Source organism: Vulpes vulpes, chromosome 13 (assembly GCF_048418805.1).
Source record: "Vulpes vulpes isolate BD-2025 chromosome 13, VulVul3, whole genome shotgun sequence".
Classification (NCBI taxonomy): Eukaryota; Metazoa; Chordata; class Mammalia; order Carnivora; family Canidae; genus Vulpes; species Vulpes vulpes.
Window position 1 is genome coordinate 46,779,083 of NC_132792.1, and position 27,736 is coordinate 46,806,818.

The 27,736-nt window shown below is 37.3% G+C and overlaps 2 protein-coding genes and 1 pseudogene across 20 annotated transcripts in view; 2 read left to right on the forward strand and 1 right to left on the reverse strand.

Annotated features, from left to right (window-relative positions):
* Positions 1-6,754, forward strand: part of RMDN1 (regulator of microtubule dynamics 1) — a 49,836-nt gene extending 43,082 nt beyond the window's left edge. For 6 of the 7 annotated variants that reach the window (XR_011996590.1, XM_026013221.2, XM_026013237.2 and 3 more), the window contains 3 exons: positions 1,493-1,523; positions 4,092-4,225; positions 4,658-6,754. Coding sequence is in view for 5 of the 7 variants with exons in the window: in XM_026013221.2 (XP_025869006.2) it covers positions 1,493-1,523; positions 4,092-4,225; positions 4,658-4,708 (216 nt within the window). In the remaining 2 variants the exon portion in view is untranslated. The remainder of the gene's footprint in view (positions 1-1,492; positions 1,524-4,091; positions 4,226-4,657) is intronic. The other variant, XR_011996589.1, reaches the window with a different exon arrangement.
* Positions 6,755-9,850: 3,096 nt separating this feature from the next.
* WWP1 (WW domain containing E3 ubiquitin protein ligase 1) overlaps positions 9,851-27,736 on the reverse strand; it is a 114,371-nt gene continuing 96,485 nt past the window's right edge. For all 13 annotated transcript variants that reach the window (XM_072734366.1, XM_072734367.1, XM_072734370.1 and 10 more), the window contains 5 exons: positions 24,690-24,810; positions 20,013-20,117; positions 16,997-17,093; positions 16,480-16,552; positions 9,851-11,403 (listed from right to left, as the gene is read on the reverse strand). In XM_072734366.1, coding sequence (XP_072590467.1) covers positions 11,304-11,403; positions 16,480-16,552; positions 16,997-17,093; positions 20,013-20,117; positions 24,690-24,810 — 496 coding nt within the window. In that variant the 3' untranslated portion in view covers positions 9,851-11,303. The remainder of the gene's footprint in view (positions 11,404-16,479; positions 16,553-16,996; positions 17,094-20,012; positions 20,118-24,689; positions 24,811-27,736) is intronic.
* Positions 12,338-12,434, forward strand: LOC112932693 (U6 spliceosomal RNA; annotated as a pseudogene).

Consider the following 27,736-nt stretch of genomic DNA (forward strand, 5'->3'; position numbering starts at 1 on the left):
TGTTTGAAATCTGTACCATATAAAAGTCATAAAATAGGATAAGAAATTCAGATATTCCTCAGCTTGTCTTAGGTACATGTTCTACACGCTAACAGTCATTTACCTGGAAAATCATGTATTTGTATAGCTAAAGGAAGAATAAGTACAACTTTTTGAGAAAGTGGGGTTGAAGGACTCATAACTCATATTTTATTTTCCCTTTTTAAAAAAAATTTTATTAGAGAGTTCAAGAACGAGCAGAACCAGGGAGAGTGGCAGGCTCCTCACCGAGCAGGGAGCCTAATGCAGGACTTGATCCCAGGACTCTAGGATCATGACCTGAGCCAAAGGCAGATGCCTAACCAACTGAGCCTCCCAGGTGCCCCTCATATTTTCAAGGCCTTTTGCTTTTCTTGTTGAAAATAAAATTTGAAAGGGATTTCTGGTCAGACAGTTTGCGTTAACTTATTGAATTGCTAAAATTTTTAGAGTAAGGAAATAATGCCACTGAAAAAGCTTTCCTATGGGATGCCTGGGTGGCTCAGCAGTTGAGTGTCTGCCTTTGGCTTAGGATGTGATTGATCCCGGGTTCGTGGGATTGAGTTCCATGTCGAGCTCCCAGAACGGAGCCTGCTTCTCCCTCTGCCTGTGTCTCTGCCTCTCTCTCTCTCTCTCTCTCTCTGTGGCTCTCATGAATACATAAATAAAATCTTTAAAAAAAAAACTTTTCCTAGTATCATGACAAGGAGCTGTCTCTCTCTCTCTCTCTCTCTGTGGCTCTCATGAATACATAAATAAAATCTTTAAAAAAAAAAAACTTTTCCTAGTATCATGACAAGGAGCTGTTTTTTCTGCTGGGAGTCTACGGTATAGAATTTGATATAAAAAAAATATTTAGTTGCATTATTAGAACACAGTTGGGAAATATATATTATTATTAAAAAGAATGTATCCTAAGAAAAATCTAGTCAACTCTCCTATAGTAAATTAGTTATGTTTCTAGGAAATTGATACAGTATTAAAATGGTTTAAATAGTACAAAAAGAGCTAATAGTTTCAGGTTCACAATAACATTTAATGTTGGAATTCAGTAACAAAGGACTTTAAAAAAATTTATTGGTACAACCTATATATTAAATGTAGCTTTTGATTTTATCAAGTTTTTATGGATTATAACTATTATGACTTCAAAAGAGAAAGAACAGAGTAACTGAGTTGCATATAATGTTCTTTCCTCTCTGCACTTGATGCTGCTTTCATACAAGTTCTTTTTTTTTTTTTTTCCATACAAGTTCTAAACAGCAATCAAGTTATTACTAGAAGTGATGCATATACTGTAATCTGTGCTCTGATGATTTCATAATGTTCAATTTTGCTATGTTAACTTTCACTCTTAATAAATTGATCTTTAAGATGTTTTAATTTACTTCCTGACTTTTGAGAAAATGTTTTTTTAGTATTGATTCTGTTCTAACTCATTTCATTATGTTTGGGCTCTTTATGTTTTTAACAGGCCTTAGGCTACTTTCACAGGGCAGAGCAAGGTAACATTTTTCTATTTCACATACTAGTATAGTTAAAATTGTGTGAATGCTTTATGCACGATAGCAATTTTTAAAACAAAAATTTTACTTACTGTGATAACGCTACTTTTTGTGTTAGACATTATCAAGCAGTTTTTAGTCTTTATTCAGTAAAGATCACCAGAGTAAGAATTAGGCTGCTACTGAATTGAGAGCTACAGTTCTGGAATGGTTGTTTATTTGGTATGATTCAACCTTCCTTTTTGAGAGGAGGCTTTGATGGGTTAACTGTCTTATTCAAGATTATACAGCTGATTAGAAACATTTATTTAAATGTTTAAAAAATTTTGGAGGTATATTTGACATTAGTTTCGGGTGTACAGCATAAGAAGTCAGTATTTGCATATGTTCTAAAATGATTATAATAAGTCTAGCTAATACTGTCACACTGCAAAAAAAAATCTTTGATTTTTTTTCTAAGATTTACTCTCTCTTCAGAAAGCATTTAAATGAGAAATCTTTTTAAACCAGACCAGTTTTTGTTTTATTGCAAATACTGTCTTTTATGAAGTGTCATGTCACTCTTGCTTTGAAGAAATGGCCCTGCAAAACTGACACTAGTCCATCCTAAGTTCATCCTTTTTAATAGTAATCGCACAAACTAGGAGAGTAAAGGACATAAGCTTATGTTACCAGATATACCAGGAAAAAAACCATTGCAATTCTATTTCTATAAAATTAGAAAAAAATAAAGACAATGTATTAGAGAGCCTACTCATAGAGAGACTTGTTCAAATGCTTTTAGGATAGCAAAGCATTTTTTTAAAAAAACATTTCTTCTAAAGAATTGTTTCTGAATGTTAGTAATAATTCTGATTTGCTCTGTTACTGCCTTCCACTGATTACCTATTGTGATAGTAGGTTTTGTAGATCAGGAATATGAATCTGGGAATAAAGTTTCCTCAAAGGGACCTAGAAGCATAATTGGAAAGTAAAAATAGAGCCTTAGAGGAGATTAAGGGTCTGGGTGTTGAGAAAAACATGGTCAGTAACTCCAGTCATTCTCCAGGTTTTACCCTATAGGTCAGTTCCAGCAGGCGGCCTTTCTTTATGGGCCATATCTGGTCAGGAGCTCCTCCTAGGTTCTTAAGTACCCGTAACTTCTCCCATCATGACCCTTATATTCCATGGTATGAGTATTTGTTGACACGTCTAAGACTAAATTCAGGATGATGCAGACTTTGTTGTTTTGCTCACAATTTGTATCCTCATTGCTTAGACGAAAGCTATCAAATTTGTTGAATGACTGGGTAAACAAATTAATGAGTCCCAAGGAAATCTTAAGTACATCTACACAACATCTCATAAATATGTTCAAATAAAAGAAGTAGAACAGCTTTAGGTTAAAGGAGCAAATGGAGTTAACCATAAATTATATCCAGGAAAAAGTATGATTTAAATATGGAAAGTCCCAGGTTGATAGGAGGAATCTGTACTGAAGAATTAATGAAGCTAGTGAGACAGTCCCATGCTTTCATTGGCTTTTTGTTCAGTTTTCCCTCAGCCAAAAATGTTCTCCACTTTTCTGTTAAAATCCTATTCAGTTTCCAAGTCAGCCCAGATGTAACCTATTAAAGTTAGTTGCTCTTCTCTTTGGTTTCTCATAGCACTTTAAAATGTGTATACCTGTCAAAGCATTCCTTTCATTCTTCTGTTACATTTAGTTATGCTCATTTGTCTCTCCTCTTCATTATAAATTCCAAAAGAACAAAGTCTTTGTTAAATTTATATTTAAGTATAACTTACATTCAGTAAATGTTAATCAAATGAATGTATGGACACTTGACCCTCGAACGAGGAAGTAAGGGGTGCCTACCCCCTTGCATAATTGAAAATCTGCATATAACTTTTGACTCCCTTAAAAGTCAACTAAATAGTCTTACTATTGACCAGAAGGCAGTCTGATAACAGTTTTTTAAGTATATTTTGTATGTTCCAAGTATTATAAACTATATTCCAACAATACAATAAGCTAGAGGAAATAAAATGTTAAGAATAAGAGAAAATACCATTACAGTACTTTACTGTATTTATTGAGAAAAATCTTGCATATATTTGGACCTGCGCAGTTCAAAACTGTGTTGTTCAAGGGTCAGCTGTACATATATCATCATGATTTCATTCATTCATTCAGGAAATATGTATTGGATGCATGTTATGTTCTAGGTACTATTCTAGGTACCTAGGGTATAGCAGGGAGCCAAAGACATTAATAAAAACATCTGTCCTTATAGAGCTTACATTCTATCAAGAACCTCAGTTTCTCATCTATTAAATGGAGTATTTCCTTTACATTTCTCATTTTAATACAATTTTATAATAGGATGCCTGGCACATAGTGGACACAGAATAAATGTACTTTACCAATATTTCTTTGAGATCAGAATAGTTGAAAAGAGGATTCTAGTTAGCCTAATCTTTTATTGACCACACAAATTTTTTATTGGAATTTAGCCTGAAAAAATTAAGCCTTTAAAAATACGAGCAATTCTGTTTCATCTGAGATAAATTTTTCTTTTTTATGTACAGTGGATCCAAACTTCTACAGCAAAAACTTGCTTCTTTTAGGAAAGACATATTTGAAGTTACACAATAAAAAGCTTGCTGCCTTCTGGCTAATGAAAGCCAAGGACTATCCAGCACACACAGAGGAGGATAAACAGGTAAAATATCGCCAATAAATTAAGGCACTGTTAAATAAAGGTGAATTAAGAACTTATTTAAAAACATAATTTGTCTACATGTATATTGTAGTGTTTGTTTCAAATTGAATTCATTAACGTTTCTATTAATTTCCATATAGCAAGTGGTTAGTTACTATTCAACAGATGTTTTGAATTACTTGCTGTCTTATTCCTGTTTGACACATCACGACAGATCAGATAAGTTTCTAAAATACAAGGCAAGGGATGTGTACTAATTCGGAAGAGCTCTCTAAGAGTCTTACCTAGTCACTGTTCAGTTTTATTCTTCCAAAGTGCTATCCTGGTTTTTTGGGAACTCTTAGAAACCACAGCCCACTTTATGAACTTAGATTTTGCAAGTTGGTATCAGTGCTGTACTGTTTATTTATAACATGTATTTTTCCATTTTAGATACAGACAGAAGCTGCCCAGTTGCTCACAGGTTTCAGTGACAAGAACTGAGAATTTTTCAGAGAAGAAAGCACATGAAATATCTAAGAAACATTGCCTTTTCATCAAATTACAAAGTTAATACATAAACCATAACTGTTCTATAGCTGTTTCCTCAGTTCCTTTAATGTGTAAATAACCATTTGACAGATGAAATATACAAAATCCTAAGTTTCTTCACAGACAAGACAAAAGAAATAATTACAGTAAGAGTGGTAGAAACCTCTCCCTGGCTCAGAGGCAGAGATATTGCACATTTAGGACACCAGCAGTACAAAGTGGTGTAGGATTTCTAAGGATGGATCACATCAGAATGGGAGATCAAGAAAAGAGAGCTTTGTGGAAGAGGTTTCATTTGGGGAATGCATTGTCAAATTGGACTGATGCAAAGTTGAGATCTTGCAGAGAAGGTGCAGTGAAAATAGGTTAGGATGTTGAGCCTAGTTCTTGGTATAAAGTAGTAAAATGATGGCTCTTGGAAACAACCTGTATAAGGAAAAAACTTAAGTCAGGAGAGGACAGAAAATGGAGTGATTTTTTTAATGGGACATAGTCTCATAAGTGGAGCACTGATTTTGTCACTAGATAAAGCCCAGATTCTCTGCCCTAATAGGGTGATAGGAACACAGAACTCAATGGTCAAATAGAAAGTAAGAGGTTTTAAATAGGCAGGACAGTATTACTTGAGGCTGGGATGCCACCACTGCAGAACTGTTCTAGAAAAAGGATTGTCTCGGATGTCACTTAGATAAATCAAGAGTACATTGCATAGGTGGGTTTTCCCCCAAATGATTTGACAGTTGTTAACAGTGAACTACACGGGTGTGGGCTGTTTCTGTGTCATCATGTATATTTTCAAACAAAAAGGAAAACAAAGTCCTGGACTCTACATACCCATCTTCAATTGCTAATCTTGGGCTATATTTTACTGGTGGGTGTGTGTATTTCTAAACTTTTGAAATTTATTATAGGCAACATACTTCCTCCCTAAAGACTTCAGCACATGTTATCTCAAAATAAGGACATCCTTCAAATAAACCCATTATCACAACAAAAAGTTAACAGTAATTCTTCAATATCATCTTCCAATATCCAGCCATATTCATATTTTCTAAAATATCCTAGGATGCCTTACAGTTTTGAAAAACCAGGCTCCAGTTAATCACATATTGTATTTGATTTTCTGCCTTAGTTTTAAGAAATCTAGAGCTGTTCTCCCATTGTTTTTTTTTCTTACCCCATCATTCATGGACTTTTTGAAGAGGCCAGTCCAGTTATCTTAGACTGTCCTTCATTCCACATTTGCCTTACCCTACTTTTGAGAACCACTGTTCCATCTTATATTCAGTGACTTTAATTATATGTATATTAGATCTTCTTTGCCTGATTATTAAATTATTTCTCTGATTTTTCTTTTTACCTCTTGGCTCATTTTCTTGGCTCTTTCAATTTGTTTTCCATGTCCCTTATTTTTGTTTTCTTCTTCGGATTTTGTCTTCACTTCTGAGATGTTTTTCTTCCATTTTTTCCCCCAATTTCAGTCAGCAAAGATTTCAGTTTAGTTTGTCCAGTTCTAAGATTCTAAATATTTTTTAAAGATTTTATTTATTTATTAATGAGAGACACAGAGAGAAAGAGAGTGGCAGAGACACAGGTAGAGGGAGAAGCAGGCTTCATGAAGGGAGGAGCCAAAGGCGGGACTCGATCCTGGGCCGAAGGCTGCACTAAACTGCTAAGCCACTTGGGCTGCCCAGTTTCTAAATTTCTAATTTGGATTTTTCTGGTATCTGTAGTTACTTACATTTAATTCATATTAGTATATTGTGTTAATGTTTTTTGTTTTGAACATTTTTTATCTGAAATTTTCTTTTTCAGTTTTCTCTTATAGTGACTTTTAATATTTTCTGGAGGTGTGACTGTGTATGTGTGTTTGTTGTTACCAGTGGTACCAAGGAATCAAATGGGAGGTTAAAGGTTTGGATGTGTTCAAGAATAACCTCTATAAAGTAGTTTTTGTGAAATGATCTTTCAGTAATAAAGCTATCTTCTGATATTTCATAGTGCTTTAAAAGAGGCTTTTTTTTTTTTTTTTTTTTTTTTTGCTTTGAAATCATTATAGATTCATAGGAAGTTCGGGGGGATAAAAGGTAGAAATCATTTTTCAAAAGGTAGAGGTCCTAGATGTCTACAGTACAGTATCAAAACCAGGTAACTGGTATAGGCCCATATATCTTATTCAGATTTTAATTCTAAATGCTCTCATTTATGTGTGTTCTATGTAATTTTGTCACATGCAGTTTTTTTTTTTTAAGATTTTGAGAGAAACAGCACAAGCCAGGGGGAGTGGGGAGGGAGAAAGAGAACCAGACTCCTGGCTGAGCAGGGGGTCTGATGTGCAGCTCCGTCCCAGGACTCCAGGGGCAGGACTTGAGCTGAAGGCAGACTTGACTGAGCCACTAGGGTGCCCCACCTGCAGGTTTCTTTTTTAACTGCTGCTACACTCAAGACAGAACCATTCCACCAACTGCTCAAACTCCCTGGTCAGTGCTATCCCTGCAGGGTCACACTCTTCTACTTGCCCTCTCTACCACCATCCCTAGTCCTGGCGTCTGCTCCAGAATGTTATGTAAATGGAAGAGAATATGTAGCCTTTTGAGAACTGGCCTTTTCGTTGGGACAGAATTCCTTTCAGACCCTCTGAATCTCGTCAGTAGTTGAGTGGTCTGTACTCCTGACACTATTGCCCTGCATTTGTGTACCGTTTACTTAACCATTCACTGAAGGGCATTTAGGCTGTTTCCATTCTTTGATTCCTGTGAACATCAGGTACAAGTTTTACCAACACCTAGGAGTGCAGTTGCCAGGTCCTAATTTTTGGAGCTGTTACCTTTTTTCCCCTTAAACTAAGGGATAGGTCCCCTCTCCGCGACATACATTCCTAAGATTCTGAGGGTGTGTACTTTGTCTCTGATTCTTGGCATCTCCATTCACAGTGAGACCTACTGCTTCTGGGAACGAACCCTAAGGGCCCCATTATTCTCCTTCCTGTGCAGTCCCGCTTAACTGCTGTGTGTTGCGGATGTGACTGCTAGTTTGAGACGCTTACTCCCCCTCACATGCAGGTGAACCGAGTTTATAGCATTCTCTCTTCTAAACATATTACAGACATGGGCTATGGGTGACGGGTGAAGCACCTCACCCTGTGAACAAGTTCCCTTTTCAGGATTGAGAATAAATCTGGATTTGGAAAGTGGCTACTCTAGAAAATCCGAAAGCTTTCCGTTAACTTCTTAGGAAAGTTTTCCCAATCGAATGGTTAAATCATAGCCTGTGAACTAGCTTATGTGGCCTTCATAAAAATGAAGATATTTTCTTATCTCTAAAACAAGCATCATTACAACAGAGGGCAAACCCCAATCTTAGAGTTGTAAGGAAAGAATGCAGAGGACTTACTGTATCAGTAAATACTTCTTCTAAATGCTATTATCTGTGTTCTTAGTTGAGATTTGGGGGAGAGAATTTGGAATTCAGGAGATGCCACTTTTTGAGTCGTACATTTTTGCTACTATATTGCTATTATATTATTTGAGGAATATTCTTTGATTTCCTGTGGTGTTCACCATACAACCTATTTTGGATCGTGTGTGCCTGGGCATTACGGGGAAGAAAAACTAGGAGGAGTGGATTACTCTGGCAAGGGCCGTGGGATTATTTTAATGAATGCCCTGGTCTGACCCATTGCACTGCTCAGAACAGTGAACTGTGTTGTCCTAGGAGTGAGGAATATACACTCAGTACAGAGGAGCTTCAAAAAGTAGAAGGCTCCTGATAAGGTCTGGGTTTTCCCCTAAAGACAGACCAATTCCCCATTTTTACCTCATCTGGCTCTTTAAGTTCAGAGATTGAGAAAACTGGGGAGTGTTTTTAAGACAACCTTTGTCCTCTCATCTACATATTTCACTGAGGAGACTTCGGACTTCTGCAGTATCCGCAGGGTGCAGCAAACATCCAGACTCAAGTCTAACAGGCTTACGGAGGAGGCGGTAAGAAGGAACCGCAACTGGCCAGCAAGTCCCCGTGAGGACTCCTCACAGCAGCAGTCTGTAGCGGAGCATGCACCCAGCTCCCAGCTCAGGGACCTCCTAAGGGACATCAATTACGGGTTTCCTCTGGGAAATCCAAAGGTACGGTTTATTATCCAGAGTCTGGAGAGTTCCCAGTCCAGATAAACTTCCCAGTCAGGGGTCATTTTTAACGGAAGCAGTGTTGCTAAATGGTATTTTGACCCTTATCACTAGTTTTCACCCCTATCAGCCCATCTAGTTTTAAAGAGGGCAGGCAGGTGGTTAACGAGGGGCGGCGTGGTAAAAGGTTTCCTCAGCTCTGCTTCAAACTGCCCAGGAAGCACTCAAAAGCCACGTATAGCTGCTTTCCTGGGAAGACAGAAAACTGGTCTGACTGAGCCTGTGTTGTGCCTGTGACCCATTCCCTGGGCTTCCTTTGGTGGTGGTGGCGGTGGGGAGTTGGGTGTCGCTGAAATGAAGGAACAATAGGAGTCTGTTTCCAAGCCTCATTCTCTTGCCTGTGTCTTCATTTCAGACACAGTGAGCCTGTCTAGCCCAGCACAGGACAAGGATGGGAAAAGCGAGAAGGTGAGAGGTGGCCCACATTTTGGTTTCTCTCACAGCCACTGAATATACGAATCAAGACAACAGACCCTGCCTGGAGGCCTGGATTCTGTCCTTGGGGTGGAAAGGTAGAGGCCCTGGGTTCTTCCAAACAGGCTTCCTCAGGAAGCTGCCTTGGCCTGTGTGGGCTCCGCATGGCCTCCACGGGCGAACAGTAAGTTCTTACCTGAAGTGAGGAGAGGGGACCAGCAGCCCGAGAGCCTCCCGTCTTCAGGCAGGTCTGCTTGCTAAGTGGCATTCTCACACTGTCCCTGCCACTGAATGGTGTTCATCAACAACCTCGGTCATGTCATGGCAAAATTGAGTAGTGGTGCTTTCTACGGTGTAACTTAAGTAGCCCTTTTGAAGGCTGGTCACCTCTATCACATGATGTCATATACGTTAGTATTAGTATTTGTTTTTAATTCTTTATGCTTCAAAATAGCCCGGTGTCAGATTAGGATTTGGGAAAGGAGTCTATTCAACATAGTGGATCACTGCCTTTATTTCATCTTTACTACGAACTTTGAATAGAAGTGCAGAACACAATCTAATATGTAGAAAAATAAAATTTTGGCAAAACAAAAACTGTTTAGGGAAATTGTATACTAGTATTTTCCACATGTACTTAGTTAAATATGTTACAGAGAACATTTTAAGATGTCTGTTCATGGTTATAAAAAGATTTTTAACTTACCGAAATTTACACTGCATATTGAAATGATATAAATGGAAATTTAAATTTTTGTTATTAACAAGGAAGCCCAGTTTGCTAAAATAGCATTAATAACATTCACACCAGATTTTAATTTGTTATATATCTTTGTAGTTCAGCAAATGCCCTTGATAATGAAAAATTAAAAAGTTATTAGGACAAAAATAATGATCTATGTAAAAAGGGGGCTGGGACCAAGAGATCTTTTAATATGCTTGTATAATTCAGATCATAAAATTTTCATGAATTTAAGAGGAATGAAGATATACGAACACTAATAGAAAATAAATTTGTGTTCAAATGCTTATACAACTCCTCAGTCCATCTGGTTTTATAAAAGCAAAACTCTTAACCAAAAGTGAAAATGTTCATTCATATTACCTTATTATATGTTCCTAAGTATCAAACTGCGTCAATTTATTCTGAATTAAAGAACATCACAGACTTAAAAGTACATGAGTACCTGATTTCTTGACTCCACAAATACCTAGCATCCCAAAGTAACATGTAAACAAGCCTCTTTGCTGCTTCATGAATTCTTTGCAATCTCTATAATGAACTAAATGGCATTGGATCTAGTGTACGACTTACATGTGCTTTATGGTTTCATTCATTACTTTGTTAGTGATGTAGCAAAGAGGGAAAATTTTCAACTATTGTATTTATTTAAAACAAATTGACAGGTCCAAATGCCTGTCTTCAGAAAAGCCAGCAGCATTTTTTTTTCATACTCAAAGTAAGATGTGGCCTAAGCCCTTAATACCTTCCTGAACAGCCATGCAAAGTAAACACCGGCAGGAGGTGTTACATAAGGGAGAAGGTCATGAAGCAATTTGTACTTTGTCCTCTGGATAATAGAAACAAGGTAAAGCAAATCCAGATTATTTCTGAATGAACGGCTGTCCTGTAATATACTCGGAGCTCTATAAAACTAGAGCCACAATCATATATGCTTATATAGATATATACTTATTTTTAATAAAGTCTCTTGCTTGCTTCAAAATTTAAGGTTGGTCTTTTTCCTGGTCAGTCACTTCAAGGGAACAATAAATAAAGTAGAAAAGGATGGACTGTTTTGCATATTTCTGTGGAAGAACGGAAAACATTTATACTTTGAGAGGTTCAGAAAATTCACTGTACAGAATGAACAGCTTATATACACTGTGCAATTTTTCTTGGCTGGGGTATTTAAATGCAAGAGCTCCTCCAAGACAAGAAGCCACATTCATTCTTGTCCAAATCCCTCTGTCTCTTCTATTGCAAAAAGAAGTTTTTCCTTTAGTTGTTCATAACTCTTATATGGTGGTAGATCCAAGCGATTAAAACTGAACAAAAACAAAAACAGATGTGTTTTCAATAAAACAGACTCTAAAAATTTCTAATAAAATAATTCTTAAAGCACATTTGCAAAACTAAATGGATAGTGGAAGTTACAAAGATTTTGCCAGAAGTATTCTAACCATTCACTACTATATTACCATATACAGACTTCTTATGGCGAGCTACTGAAATGAAAACATTCATAAAAGTATACTTTTTTGACATTTCCCAGAGAAAGTTGTAATTATTAGTTATGACAACTCCCCATAACTTCTGGGTTTTTAAGATTCTTTCATTTCTTTCATTCACTTACCAGTTATTAAGAATCTATTAGGTGTATTTCCAGGAGCTGGTGATGCAGAGTGATAAACTACAGTCCCTAATCCTCAGGAGTTTACTTACATTTTGGGGTGGAGAGAGCCAATAAATACACACTTTTTGTCTTTCCATTCCTGCCAGACTCCAAGGAATTCCCTGTGCTGCATTTAGCTGGACTGGACACACTAAATGTCTAGTGAAATAGCTCTAATGTAGTTAAGGCAGTTCTCATGTTCATTTCTCATATGGAAGGTTACCGATTATCCAGGTTCCCTGCTACCGCTCCCATCTGCCCTCGCCCCAACTCCCAGGTAAGAGTCAGGAAACCTGATAATCAAGAACCTCTGGAAACGAGACAGTCAATTAAAATGGTGTTTTCCTCAAACCGTGTTATTCTCTTAAATATATTAAACGGTAGTCATTTAAGCAGCCCATGTACCCCTCCCTGCTTCACGGTACACTGAGCAGAGGTCAAGAGAAGAATCTTTCAGTGGACTCCTACATACTAAGACCACCTGTTCCTTTCTAGTTCTTAACATCTTTCACGTAGAGTCGTCGTCAGATTCAGTCATCCTCCTGAATCTCTGGCCTTCGTTCACTCCCAGATACTTCCTCTTTGCTGTGCCTGCTTAGCACGTATACTAAAAATGGAACAATGAGATTAGCGGGGCCCCTGCATAGGGATGACAGGCAAACTCGTGAAGTGTTTCATTTAAAAAATGAAAACAAAAAAGGCCTCTGCTGCTTCTGATTAGTATGGATTAAAGGTACGGGGCCAGGAAGCTGACTAGGCTCTGGGAGTTCATGTTCTCCAAGCGCCACACACTCCTCTGTCTTGTGACATGTTCTTACGGCTCTCATGATCTAGAATACTTTTTCTGCCCGTGAAAATAATATGCACTAAGAATCATTCCAGATGCTACAACTTTTGGACTACAAATAATTCTCCTTGAGCATCTTAGACATAATTTACTCTGTATTATGATTGATTGGTTTCTTCCATTAGATTCTAAAACCCATGAGGGGCAGTCTGCTCTGCTCTCCTAACATTGACGCATTTAGTAAAATGATGAATTGAACTACCTAAGACAGTAGATTACTTGAAAACGTCCCAAACAGGGTTCTGTTTAAGACATTAGCCAAAGGATGAGACTATACCAAAATCTATTTGTCTTTTATTGAGCACTTATTATGTGGATTTCGGAATAATGTTTTACGTTTAGCTTTTAGTTCCAGCTTTGAGTCAAATTTCTACTTCTATTGATCGATAAGAAGGGAAGACACTGATAACTTAGTTCCAGTGGACTAAGCGAACGGTACCCCGCTGGCTTGTACCACTTGACAGCCTGAGGAACCCCTGATCCAAGTCGCCACCTCAGTAAGCAAAGCGTTGGGCGTGAGAGCAGCACTCCATCTGAGGATCATCAACACCACTTTCACCACAGACAGTAGCACTGCTTACCTTAGTCACTACTAAAAACTATTATCTCTGGATCAACTGCGTTCCGCTGACCTGAATTAAATCCCCACCTCTTCCCTGTCCTCCACCTCAGATCTTCTAAACTTCTGTTTTCTGATTTGCAGTTTTCTACAGTCTGAAGAACTCCTCTCTTGCCTTAACTACAAATCCAGCTAGTCTGAAACTACCATTTCCCTGTGGCCAATCAACAAAACTTCTCTCCTCTGAGGCACACACGATCTAGCCAAACAACCTTCTTTCTCAACTTTTCTATCCTCTGTTGACCTCATGGTCCTATTCGTTAGTCACTGAAAGCTTTGGCACCTGGTTTGTGTCTTCCTCCCATTCACTTGGATGATACCCAACACCCATGCATGGCCTCCCAGTTCTCCGTTTCAGCGACCTATTCCTCTACTGAAGTTACTGACTTCAAGATAACACTTTGAACCTTGTCATCACCAGGAAAGGAAATTTCTAATTAAAAACTCTTATTTCGTTTTTCCAGCTTCCTTCAATTGAAATGGCAATCTATTAGCCCCTATCTTTCTCACCACCCATGCCTGTCCTCACTCTTCTATCCTTACTTTGTACTTAATCCACAGCCCAGCCCTGTAACGCAGGACTACCTTGCAAATACTTTTAAATCCTTGTCTCTCCCACTTTAGAACCTACTAATCAAAGCTCGAACACTTCATTAATTCAGCCCTCTAGTTTTTCATTCCTTGGGCCTTAACAGCTGAAAATTACTGGAAGGAAGACTCCTAAAGTGAGACAGACTGGCATTACTTTATAAAGATCCTAGAGGGCAGTCCAATATGGCAGCATTCTCAGCCATATTTCTCTGGTAAATACTTGCCTACTCTGACAGCTCATTCTTTCTCCTCAAAAGTTTTTACTTTTTTCATTCTTAGCCAGTGACCTCACCTTGTACTTCGAGAAAACAGAAACCAATAGTGATTAACTCTATAGTTTCTATATGTTGGCAAATCGAACTCCAATAAAAAAAAAATACAAAAAAAAAAACACCTCTATAGTTTAAAGTCCACCGTTTCTTTTTCTATTACAATAAAGGAAGTGTTTGTTTTTATTAGAGGCCAATTCCTTAATTCGTACTCAGCGTCCCAATTCTTTTCATCTTTCTTGAAGAACTATCTCCTTTGGTTATGAACTCTCCCCTGCCTCAAGAATTCTCTTTTGGATTCATCAATTTAATCTAGGCTGGTGTTCTCAAATTTTTTTTAGGTTATGATCCCTTTTCACACTTTAAAATATTGAGAATCCCAAAGAGCTTTGTTTATATCAATTATGTTTGATATTTACTGTAATAGAAGTTAAAATTGAGAAAATCCTTTTGAAATAAACTTATTTTTATGAAAAGAAAAACTTTTCAAAAAATAATACAAAGAGTGACCTTGTTTTATTATTTTTGCAAATCTTTTTAATGTCTAGCTTAATGGAAGATACCTAGTTTCTGCTATCCTTGTGTGCATTTATTTTGTTGCACTATATGAAGTTTATGAAAATTTGTTCCCACAGATATGCAGTTAGAAAACAGATGTACTCCAGTCATCTCATTTTTTTCAGGTAGCTGCTATTATTCTTAGATATTACGTTTGACAAAGTAACACATAATATGGGCTCTGACATCATATCAGAGAACTTTTTCCACCTTTTTTACATAAAATCCAGTGGTTTATCTTGTACTTTGAATAGATCTTTTACCCATGCACGGGTTTGTAATATCATGCATTGGTCATTTCAAAATAATGGTTCACCAAGTTATAAAGTATTTCCAAATGTTGACAGTTAATTATGTAATAGAAAGAAAAGATCACATTTGTTAATAATACCACCAATATCAGATAAGTCCGGGAAGCTTTCAAGCTCATGGTGGTTGGTCTATACAGGTTTTCCCAAATTTTAATTTTTGCTTGAAACCTCAACTTTCATCGTTGCCTACAAATGCTGTCAGTTGTTTTCCTTGAAGTGATAAGCTACTGATAACTTCACTACTTTTCAAGAAAATGTCTGCCAGGTAAACAGTTTTTACTTGAAAGGTAGGATTGGCAAACAATGTTTCATTAAAAAAGCAAGCTGGTTCAGCTTTCAGCTCAACTGCCAAAGAGCCTTCCCCTCAAGACAACCACAATTCTCTGGTGTGTGTAAGTGCTTCATGCAGGCTTCCCATTTTGTCTTACAGAATATTAAAAAGATATTCAAGCATCAAGATCTAATCACTCTTCACTTCTTCGTAAAGAATAATCTTAAAAGAGATTGGCTCCCCCACCCCTTTTCTGTAAACCGCAGGGGTGAGATGCTAAAGAATGGAGATGGCATTTTGGTGCCACTGCCTTGATTTGTGCTGAGGCACAGCATTTTTACCCACTGTTGCTTCTGCACTATAAGTGCAAGTGTCAAAATAATAAAAAGGCAAATAACTGCTTAGTGTGAAAGTGGTTCTGACCTCCTGAAGGAACCACATACCACCTAAGCAATGCTCAGCTTTTGACTCTTAACACTGCTGTTAACTAATCTCCCAGCCTTCAGTCTTGAATCTAATTCCTCCTCTGTTGCCTGAGTGGTTTTTCCTGAATCTCATTAGTTGCTATTTAAAGCTCTTCAAAGGCTTCTAACTGCCCTTAGAGTTAAACCCAAGTTCCTTATAACAGCCTACAAGGCCCTACATAATTTAGTGCCTGCTTACATTCCAAAAATTTTTATCCTTCTCTTCCCTCATTCACTAAATTCAAGTCATACCAGTCATCTTTAATTTCCCTGAAAAGCAATTTCTTACTTCAAGGTCTATAGAAATGTCTCTGTACAAAGAATGCACTTTTCCTTTTGTTCCCGCAGTATGCTATTTATCAAACCCAAACGTTGTTTCTGAGAAATCTCCCTGATCACACAATCTAGAGGAGGTTCCCTTCAGTTTTTTATAGCATCTTCTTTATTTCCTTTGAAGGGCCTTCTTAGTTTTCAACTAGTTGACTTGTCGTTTGTGTTCCCTTCCCCTAATGGAGTGCAAACTTCATAAAAGGCTGGGAGCACTTCAATCTTCTTTATACATAGTAGGTTTTTTTTTTTCATAGTAGTTGTTCTAAATAACTGTTTAATCAATGGATACATTTCTCAGTATATTAACCAAGTACAGAAATCATTCCAAAGTGTTCAGTTACAGAATGCCATATTAGTCTGTTCTAAAAACTGAAATTCTAGCTACTTTAATGAATAAGAACTTATACTGGGTCTTACATATTAAAGATTCTCTGACTTTCACCTTCTTATTTAGGATTCTTGAACTTACCATGTGTGGCTTCTTGGTAACCAGGTGTCTTTGCCAACTTTTTCAATGCAAAATTTTTGAGGCCCATTACTTCCTAAACCAGGAAAATAAGACAAAATTTATCTGGTCCTTTAAACTTTTTGGTTTTAACAACTAGTTATATAACAGAATACGTCACATAGTCCTATGACTAATACGGAATAAAATGTAAATCACTTCTGCCTAGAGAAGCTTCTTATTGCTGCAGAAATCCAGCAATATACGATTTGAATCAGTGGAAAAAGAAGTAGCTCTAAAGAATTTTGCTCCCTTCACAATCACCCTAAGGAGCAAAAGCACTGGCCAGCCAGACTATGTAAGCAGCTTCATTTCTGTCTTATAAATGTACTTGGTATTAACTATTAATTAGTCTTTCTTCTCGTAGATGCCCTAGAGAGAGCATAGAAGAATACTCCTTAGATTCAAGTCTGGTTTAGGTCTAAACGCCATTATTATCACAAAACTATCTACAGAGAAACTGCAGTAAAACTGCATTTACCCATGAGCTCAGCAAATCCTCCTAGAGGTAACCGGCAGGTTCCAGTGACAAACTGTAATAGTCGCATCCTCACTTCATTGTCTGTCTCCTTCACAAACTGTGTAATAAAACCAAATTTACTTTAATATAAAATAATCTAATAATTAAAATAGTAGACACTTAAATTATTATATTTCTTCAAGAATTTATTAAGGTGAGGCATATGTGAAGTACATCATGAATCTTCAGTTTATCCTCACGAGGACACCACTGGTTGGCTACTACTCTTCTTATGTCCACCTCACAGAGAGGGAAATGGGAGGCTTCAAAAGGTTCTACCACTGAGAGGTAACCAGGACAGATGCCGTTCATTACGACAGCAGTCACCTAGTGAGGGCTGCTGCCCAGCTGTGCCCTATGCTCTTGGTGTGTTTAGCTCCTGCACCAGGACAAGGACACAGGTACCGTCCTTGGCATCCCCAGTGTACATGCACGCAGGCAAACAACAGACACCTAGAGATAAAACACTTGGTCTTTCTCAAACTGCTGCTAAGCGGCAGAACACTTGGTCTCCTGAGCTCTAACCCATTATCCTGACCCGAGTCAACTACCCTCCTCTCTTTATAAGCTACCAAAAACTAACGAACACTTCAAATCGCCACTCTCAACAGTTTGCAATATTTTCTCCCACTATAACTATTTTCTTGACTCTTCGGATTCTGCATACTTGAAAACTTAAACTATGCATTTTGTTAGACTATTTAGTTCATTTACTATCTTTTCAAAGAGGGATGCAAATGTGTAATGTGGTGGAATATAGATTTGAATTAGTCTGAGTATCTGTAGCAGAAGGCAGGGGAACTTACGGAGCAGTCTGAGAGCAGAAGTGCATCTTAGAAGATAAAATTTATGAAAAGTAAACAAAAATATACTTTGGGTAAGGGGAAGACAAAAAGTGCTAATATAAGACCAAAAACATTTCTGCATAGAACTGTGTTAGGGTACACATTTCATCAAGACACAAGAAACAGAGCTTATTACCACGTCTGGCATAAACCAACTCTTTTCCTAAAACAAACCCAATCTGGAAAACACAACTACTCATTTGGATTCACATGGCCCAAAGTTCAAGCTCCTCAGGTACAGACACAAATGTTCAAGGAAAAGTCCAAGAATATGAAGAGTGAAGAAGCTAATAAAGAGCCTAGAAAGATTATAAATACCCACATAGGTTCTGTATGTGATGCAATTCAGGTATTTTAGGCTTGAAAATGGACTTATTCCTACTTTTTATTTTATTCATTTATTATTTTTTGTAAACTCTATGATCAAGAGTCACATGCTCTCACCAAATGAGCCAGCCAGGCATCCTTTGTTTAAAAGGTACAGCATCAAGAGCAGCTCTCACACCTTGCGACCAGTTTTTTCTCTACCTTTTCAGAGATGATGTATTGGTATACAGTTGACCCTTGAACAACGCAGGGGTTAGAGGCGCTGACCCCTACCCCGTGCAGTTGAAATCTCAGGAAAATCCACATACAACTTTTGACTCCCCAAAACTTAATTAATGACCTATATTGCTGACCAGAAGCCATACTGATGAACAACACATATTCTGTATATGTATTATATACTATATTCTTACAGTAAAATATGCTAGAGAAAAAAAATGTTACTAAGAAAATCATAAGGAAAATACATTTATAGTACTGTGCTGTAAAAAAATCCATGTATAAGTAGCTGGAACAATTCAAACCCTTGTTGTTCAGGAATCGGCTGTTCCAGCATACATTTTGAATACACAGAATATAAATTTTCCTTTTAGCCCAATAGCATAGTATATACACACCTTCCTCTTCCCTTAAAATTGTACTGAAACATCTCATTCTCCAATATTTTTGTTAATTTCCATTAAAAAAGTAAAAGAATGATTACAATGTACAGAATTACAGAACAGTTATATAATTTATATACTTAGTCCCCTCCCAATGGACATTTAGATATTTCAAGTCTCTGTTAGTATACCAATAGTAGTGCAATAAATAATCTATCTAGTATGTGCCATTTTGCATATGTTGAAGTATACCTATAAATTTCTAGAAGTTTCTACACTTCTTTAAATTGTTAATAAATAAATGACATATCCTTATCAAAAGATTCCACTTCTGGAAAGTCTTTCTCTAGTATTAAACAAAATCTCAGGCTTAGTTTTCATCTGAAAATGACAGTTCAGCATACATAAACTACAAGTTCAGTCACTAAATTGCTCAAATAAATCTCAAGTAGTGGATTTTTGTGAAGAATATCCTTGGGCTTAGAGATTTGAAATTCTCAAACACACAAAATCTAATAAAATGTGCTTCAAGATTAGCATGCAGCATTTGGATAAGACCACCCTACTACAGTTTAAGCTAAAACACCAACAAAAGAAAGGAAGTAAGGGAAGGAAAGAAAAAAGAAGTCCTTCTTGGGCATTATCCTTTAGACTACCCTAATTCCCTAGCATATATATTATCACACCTGAGGAATTAAGTATCTATATCTACACTGACTTTCTCATTAAAAAAACATACTAGTGGGGTGCTTGGGGGGGTGCTCAGATGGTTAAGCACCTGACTCTTGATCTCAGCTCAGGTCTTGGTCTCAGGGACGTTGAGTTCAAGCCCCACACGGGCTTAAAAAGCAAACAAAAAACAAAACATACTTCCTCATTTACTTCTAGAATTAAGTAGAATTTATAAACTACTTTGATACTACCAGAAAAAACATGCTATGTCTGCAAATATTACCATTAAATTACTACTTAAAGAAGATTCCATCATTCATTTTCCCACTTAGGAAAGACCATCAAAATAAGCAATGGAAACTCATTTAACAAATGTTCACATATTCAACTTCTGATTTTATAATTCAAAGACTAAAAACCAAGTCCAAAGGCAGTGTCAATTTTAAAAATGAACTGTTTTTTAAACCACTGTCTCACGAGAAAACATTTTCTTTGAACCCTTTGTTTTAGAAAGATAAAAAAAGCAAATACCTGCCAAAACCAAATGATTTGCTTGCTGTTTCTTGTATAATGTCGATAAACAGTATTTCTCTGCCAATCTGCCAAATCAACTTCCTGCATGCCACACAACATAACCTGGGAAACGAGCACAGCAGCAGGTTACAGTGTAGACTTAGTGAAGAGAAGAACTGTGACTGGTATTTGCTAATGAATACCTGTGCACATGCTGAATTACATGAACAGCTAGGTACATGACAACTAATGATCACAGTAGGCACATCCAACAAAATCTGTAACAATTTAGAATAAGGATTCTTTGATACTTATCTTTTTTGTGTTTAATGAACTCAAACTGAAAGCATTTAGACATACTATTCTTCAAGAAAAACATTAGCTATGCTAAAAGAATCCTTTAGTAAAAAAAATCCAAATTATTATTATATTTCAAACATGTATTTCTGGTTCTTTTTTCTTTTTAATCTATGCGATCTTCTCTATTTAAAGTTAAAAATACACTAATTCCAGTGGGTGAGGAGATGGGGTAACTGGGTGACAGTTACTAAGGAGGAGGGCACTTGATGGGATGAGCAACTGGGTGTTATACTGTATGTTGGCAAATTGAATTTAAATAAAAACAAATAAATAAAAATATATACGAATTCCTGTTACTAACTCTTCCAGACTTTGGGAATAAAATATTCTATGTGAAATTTTCAAGTAAGCCTAGTACACCACATATGGGATGAAAGCTAATTTTGGCATAATAAGATAGTCTAATACTTACTCACTTCTTCACAAATCAATTTTGAGCTACAATTTATATGCAATGACATGAATGTATTTTAAGTATAGAGTTAGATGAGTTTTGACAGATATATACACCTATGTAACCACCACCACAATCAAGATGAAGAATATTCCGATTAGGTCCCGTTTTGTAGTCAAAAACACCATCCTCATCTTTGGCTCAATGTCATCAATGATATCATCACAGATTAAATTTTTGAGAATGCTACACACACACACACACACACACACACACACACACACACACACACACACACCATTTTTCTGTTATCTCCACCCTCTGGCTCCCCGCATCAACACAATGTTTATGAGATTCATCCACATTGTTGTGGGTACCATACTTCTTTCATGTTGCTAGGTGGTATTTCATTATGCGACTATACAACAATTTACTTATCCCATTTACTTCTTAATGGTCATTTAGAAGTTACTTCAAGTTTCTGGCTTTGATAAAGTTGTGATGAACATTTATGGAAAAATCTTTGTATGAATATGTATTTTATTTCACTTGAGTAAATACCTAATAGTGGAACTGCTAGGGCACCAGAGGCTCATGTGTATCACATTGTAAGAATCTTCTAACATTATCCCAAAGTGGTATTTCATTTAGTTTTAATTCACATTCCCCAGTAATGAATGAGGTTTCGTGTGTTTACCTGCCATCATAGCTTCCTTTATAAAGTGAGTCTTCCCCCATTCTACAAAATTTGTCTTTTTACTAAGCTGTAAGAGTATATGAATATATATATATATATATATATATATATATATATATATATATATAACACAAAATATGATGTGTGGCTAATTGTTTTGTGTTCTTCCTAAAACCTTCTGCCCATACTAAGATTTTTCTTTTTCCAGCTTTCATATTTATATTTTATTTATTTTATTTTTATTTTATTTTTTATTTATTTATGATAGTCACACAGAGAGAGAGAGAGAGAGAGAAAGACAGAGACATAGGCAGAGGGAGAAGCAGGCTCCACGCACCGGGAGCCCGATGTGGGACTCGATCCTGGGTCTCCAGGATCGCGCCCTGGGCCAAAGGCAGGCGCCAAACCGCTGCGCCACCCAGGGATCCCCATATTTATATTTTAAATTAATCTTTCTTAAGGCTAAAGTGAGGATCAAGGTTAATTTTCTAACATGGACATTTAGTTGATGCAGCATCATTTGTTTAAAAGACTTTTTCTCTTTCCCCACTGAAAAATATTAGCACTTCTGTTGAAAATCAATTGATAATATATATGTGTGGGTCTATTTCTGGACTCTCTTCTGTTTCACTGATATACTTGTGTATCCTTTCAAAAATACCATACTATCTTAATTATTATGGCTTAGTAATAATTTCTGAAATCAGGTAGTGAACAACCTCCAAGTTTTCCTTTTTCAAAATTAATTGTTTTAGCTTATCTACCACCTTTGCATTTCCTTGTAATTTTAGAATCAGCCTGTCAATTTCTACAAAAAATTTTCTTGGGATGCTGATTGGGATGGTGTTGAATATACAGATAAATTAGGAGAGAAGTGACATTTTATAATGTTGAGTCTTCCAATACATAACATGATGTTATTTATTAAACATTTATTAAAGTTCTCTTTAATTTTTCTGAGCAATGTTTTATGTTTTTGTGTTTTTAAGTATAGAGTTCTTGCATGCCCTTGGTTAAATTTATTTTTTGAGTGCTTTAATAAAAAAAACCTTATGATTTCAATTTCCAAGTGTTGCTGGCACACAGAAGATATACACTTGATTTTTAAATTATTGGCCTTCTTCTATCTTGTACTCTTGCTAAATTCACGGGTTTTTTTTTTTTTTGGTAGGTTCCTTAGGATTTTCTAAGTTGACAATCATGTTACCATGAATAAAGGCCATTTTACTTCTTTGCTTTTTATTTCTACTTTTGCCTCCCTGCACTGGCTGGGCCATCTAGTACAATGGGGCAATATAAAGGATGAGAGTAGACATCTTTGCCCCTGTTCCCAATCTCAAAATGAAATATTCATGGTATCACCATATAGAATGATGTCAGGGTTGTTATCTTTTTTTGTTGATACCCTTTAACAAACTGAGAAAGTTGCCTTCTATTTCTAGTGTAATGAGAATTTTTACAAAGAATGATTATTACATTATCTTAAACAGATTTTAATTTGTAAAGGGGCATGACTATGAATAATCATTACTTCACATAATGTTATGCATGCCCATTATCGTGAATATTCATGGTTAAGAGATATGGAAGTAGAAGAAAAAGACTAGGAATAAAACTCAAAGCAAAACAACAACAAAAAAGATCTGTACTTTCTCACAGCTCTACTATGAGCTAAAGGCATCAGTAACCAATAAGCGCTTTAGTGTCCTTATGCATAAAAGGAAATTATCATATGGCCCAGCTATTTCACAGGGCCATGTGTGAGACAACTGTAAACTCTACCAAGGGTATATAAAAAAGTATGCACCTATTCACCTCCTTTCAGATCTACTATCTTGGTTTCATCTGTGCTCTAATGGTGGGACTCTGGCTGTAACATCCCTCTTTCACTTGGTGGGCCTCTAAAATAGGGGTTCTTAAGGGGGGTATGGAATATTTTAGGTGTATGCACTTTGAAGACACAAAATTATTTAAATTTTTTCAGATTCTTTAATGAAGTCTATGATTAAAAGAAAGATTAACAGTACTCTAAAAAATATCTAACCATTCTTTTCTTCTGATGTGTTTCTGCTAATCTAACAGCCCTGCCTATGTTCTAACCTATATGGGGAAAGAAGACTTGAGGAATTCACCATAACTAATCATTTGAGAAATATGAACCAAAAACCACAATGGGTTATCACCGTATACCCATCAGGGTTAGCTACTATAACAAAGCAGAAAATATCAGGTGTGGGCAAAGATGTGAAGAAATTGGAACTCTCGCATACTTTTGGTGGGAATATAACCCAGTACAGCCACTGTAGAAAGCAGTGTGGGAGTTCCTCAAATAATTAAATATATAATTACTTTATGATCCAGCAAGACTACTGCTGGGTGTATATCCTAAAGAGGTATCTATATATCCATATTTGTAGCAGTATTATTCATCAAAACCAAACAAAGCAAACCAAATATCCACTGACTGATAAATGGATAAACAAAACGTGGTATGTACGTACAATGGAATATTATTCAGCCCTAAAAAGGAAAGAAAATTTTATACATGCTACAATAGCAATAAACTATGAGGACATTATTTCCAGTGAAATAAGCCAGTCACAGTAAGACAAATACTGCATGATTTCACTTATAGGAGATACCAAGAGTAGTCAAACTCATACTAAGTAGAACAGTGGGGCCGGAGTAGAAATGGGGAGTTGTTTAATGTATACAGAATTTCAGTTTTGCAAAATGAAAAAAGCCTCGAGATTGGCTGCACAATAATGTGAATATACTTAACATTATTGAATTGTACACTTAAAAAATGTTTAAAATGATAAATTTTGTTATGTGTATTTTACTCTCTCCCATCCCCCTTCAAAAGAATTTCTAATATACTTCTAACAAGTCTAAATACAGTTACGGTGACTAAGAATTATGACCTAAAAAACTGATCTTTGGGGCAACTTCACTAGTAAACCAGGGTTTCATGAAGTCCCCCAAGTTATTAGGAAGGTTGCATTCACCTTGAGTACGCCTAATAGCAGGCACTGATTAATGATTCTGTGCCCATGACATTATCATGACACTTAAGACCACCATCCCATGCTGGGATTTCAATACCCCCCTCACCCATGACATGAATGAGGATTCAAGGTTGTGCCATGTCATTTAAAAACGCGTGGACATCCTTCTGTGGAAGCACAAAAACAGTCCATCCTCCCAGTAACATTTCCTAAATAGCATAATAAAAGAGCCTAACCTCCAATTCTTTTTCATCAAAGTACTGAAGCCACTGAAGAGGGACAACTTCATTGAAACCATCAAGGAAAGCTTTGGTCTGTTCCTGCACTCCTCGAGAAAAACGCCACTCTGTCATTAAACTGAAAATAAAGACAGCATTTAAAAATAGTTAATTTGTTATGTGAGGTAAATGCTTAGAAACAAAGTACTTTTGAAATTCCTTTTTCCAAATATACTATATATAACACATATATATGCTGATGTGTGTATGTAAGTAGTTTAAGAGTTAATGTGCTTCTCCATGAGGAAATCAGTTCTAGCACATCAGCAGCTAAGAAGGATGCTTTTTCTTAAGATTTTATTTATTTATTCACTCATGAGAGACAGAAAGAGAAGAGAGAGATAGAGATACAGGCAGAGGGAGAAGCAGGCTCCATGCAGGGAGCCCGATGTGGGGCTTGATCCCGGGTCTCCAGGATCAGGCCCCAGGCTGAAGGTGGCGCTAAACCACTGACCTACCCAGGGATCCCCAAGGATGCTTTTCAAAATAGGAAGTTTTCTGTCAATAACACAGCCACATTTGAGCACTTCTTTCCTGTTCGTGTGTAAACAAAGAATACCAAATATCGTGTGCTAACACAGTAAGGGAAAGGCTCCTCATTCTACAGGTTTTCCTTCCAGCCAAGCATTTGCCAAGGAAGACTTGAGAAGGCTTAAAGCTGGAGAATTGGTTCTTTACATGCTATTACAGAGAATGCAAAGATTTCCTAACAGGATGGAAAAAAATCGTATGTAAGATGAAAATAAAAATATTCTGAGGCGACATATCAAGCAGATGTAGAGGAGGAAGTATAATAAAAAAGAAGGAAGAGAATCTGTACGGTGCTGCAGGATCTCCACAAAGGGCCCCTCTGACAGTAGATGGGTCTGGAGGTCTCTGGAGGAACAGCGCAGGACTAGTGATGGGGAGAAGCTGCCAGATAAAAGGAAAGGCTGTTTACCGACACTGGGTCCCAGAGGAAGCTGGTCTTCTCTGCTGAGGCAAACCTTACATCCTTGCTGCCTCTACAGCTGTTCATCAATGCCTTGCCCTCTTTTGCCCATGCCCTCCACTCTACCTTCCCATCTCACTTCCCACTTGCCCACATGGGTGCTAGACTATTACTTTTCAAAACCCTTCCTTCAACCCAGTGTTTTTATGTTTTTTTAATGTTTTATTTATTTATTCATGGGAGACACACAGAGAGAGAGGCAGAGACATAGGAAGAGAGAGAAGCAGGCTCCCTCCCATCAGTGGAGCCTGATGTGAGACTCAATCCCAGGACCCCGGGATCATGACCTGAGCCAAAGGCAGACGCTCAACCACTGAGCCATGCAGGTGACCCCCAGTGTTTCCTCTTAACTATTCTCTCTCTCTTTACCACCACTCCTAATAAAAGTTTATACTTCACTGCCTCCACTTCTCACCTCCTATTTACCCAAATTTTAAACCACTGTAATGGTCTGGGGCTTTCAACATCTCTTCTAGGGGGGAAAAAAACCCTTTCTTCATAAATATCACCAAAGAACTCTAATTGCCAAGCCCTAGGCCCTCTTCAAAATCACTCCTATGCATGAACGTCCTGTAACACTGGGCACTGGCATTCACAAGCCGACTCCAGTTTTTCCCTGGTCTGGCAATACCACCATTCCTGATCTGATCTAACTCTGGCTATTTCTTAATTTCCTTCATTGGTTTCACTGTTCCATAGATGTTGGTATCACTGCGATCTCTGCCTTCTTTTCTTTTCTTTTAACTACCTAAACATGATATCATTAATTACCTAAACTATTAATCATCACAGAAAAGCCAGTCATTCTTGAATTCCCAAATCCTGATTTCCTCCTAAGATACTAAGATATAAAGTCCTCCTTCCTTGGATATCCTGCTAACACATGCAACTGTTAACCAATCCAGAAACTTCAAATATTTCATTTGCTAGTATTTTCCTCACTATATGTAACTGATCTTTAAATCTGAACTAATGTATTCCTATAACATCCTTAAAAATCCATTCCTGGGGATCCCTGGGTGGCGTAGCGGTTTGGCGCCTGCCTTTGGCCCGGGGCGCGATCCTGGAGACCCGGGATCGAGTCCCACATCGGGCTTCCGGTGCATGGAGCCTGCTTCTCCCTCTGCCTGTGTCTCTGCCTCTCTCTCTCTCTGTGACTATCATAAATAAATAAAAATTAAAAAAAAAAATCCATTCCTTCATTTATGTCTACTGTGTCCTATTTCAGGTCTATGATACTCAACCACAAGAAGAATGAAAGAGCCTCTTACCTATGTTCTGATCCCTAACCACTCTCTTCCATCCATCTATCCCTCCCAGGTCATCCTCCACAAAGATACCAGAATTAGCCTTCCAAAAACAATTCTCATCACCTCATCTTGGTTTTGGTTAGTTTTTCATGACTCATATTAGAGCAAACTCCAGGTTTCTTAGACATAAGAATTTCCTTAGACTAATATACAATCTGGCTACGACCTGAGGCTCCTAGCTAGCCACTATTTCTCACCATGATACTATTACCACAGTGCTGTGGTTGTAGAATTCTCAGGATAAACTAATCCCTTTAATACCTCAATTCCTCTGCTCCAAGGGGATCCCTGGGTGGCTCAGCAGTTTAGCACCTGCCTTCGGCCCAGAGCGTGATCCTGGAGTCCCAGGATTGAGTCCCATATCGGGCTCCCTGCATGGAGCCTGCTTCTTCCTCTGCCTATGTCTCTGCCTCTCTCTCTCTCTCTCTGTCTCTGTCTCTCTCTCTGTGTCTCTCATGAATAAATAAAATCTTTAAAAAAAATTCCTCTGCTCCTGCTATTTCCCTCCCCCCAAAACTCTCCATCTACCAGGCAAGCTCCCATTTGTCTTTTCAGACCTAACATACGCAATGTCCTATGAAGAACTTTCCTCAGTTCTCCCAACAGAATCAATGACTTCTTTCTCACTCTGGATTCCGAAAGCACTTCATACATCTTTCTACCATTCATTTACTCATAGATTCATGGAGGTCCTACTCTGTACA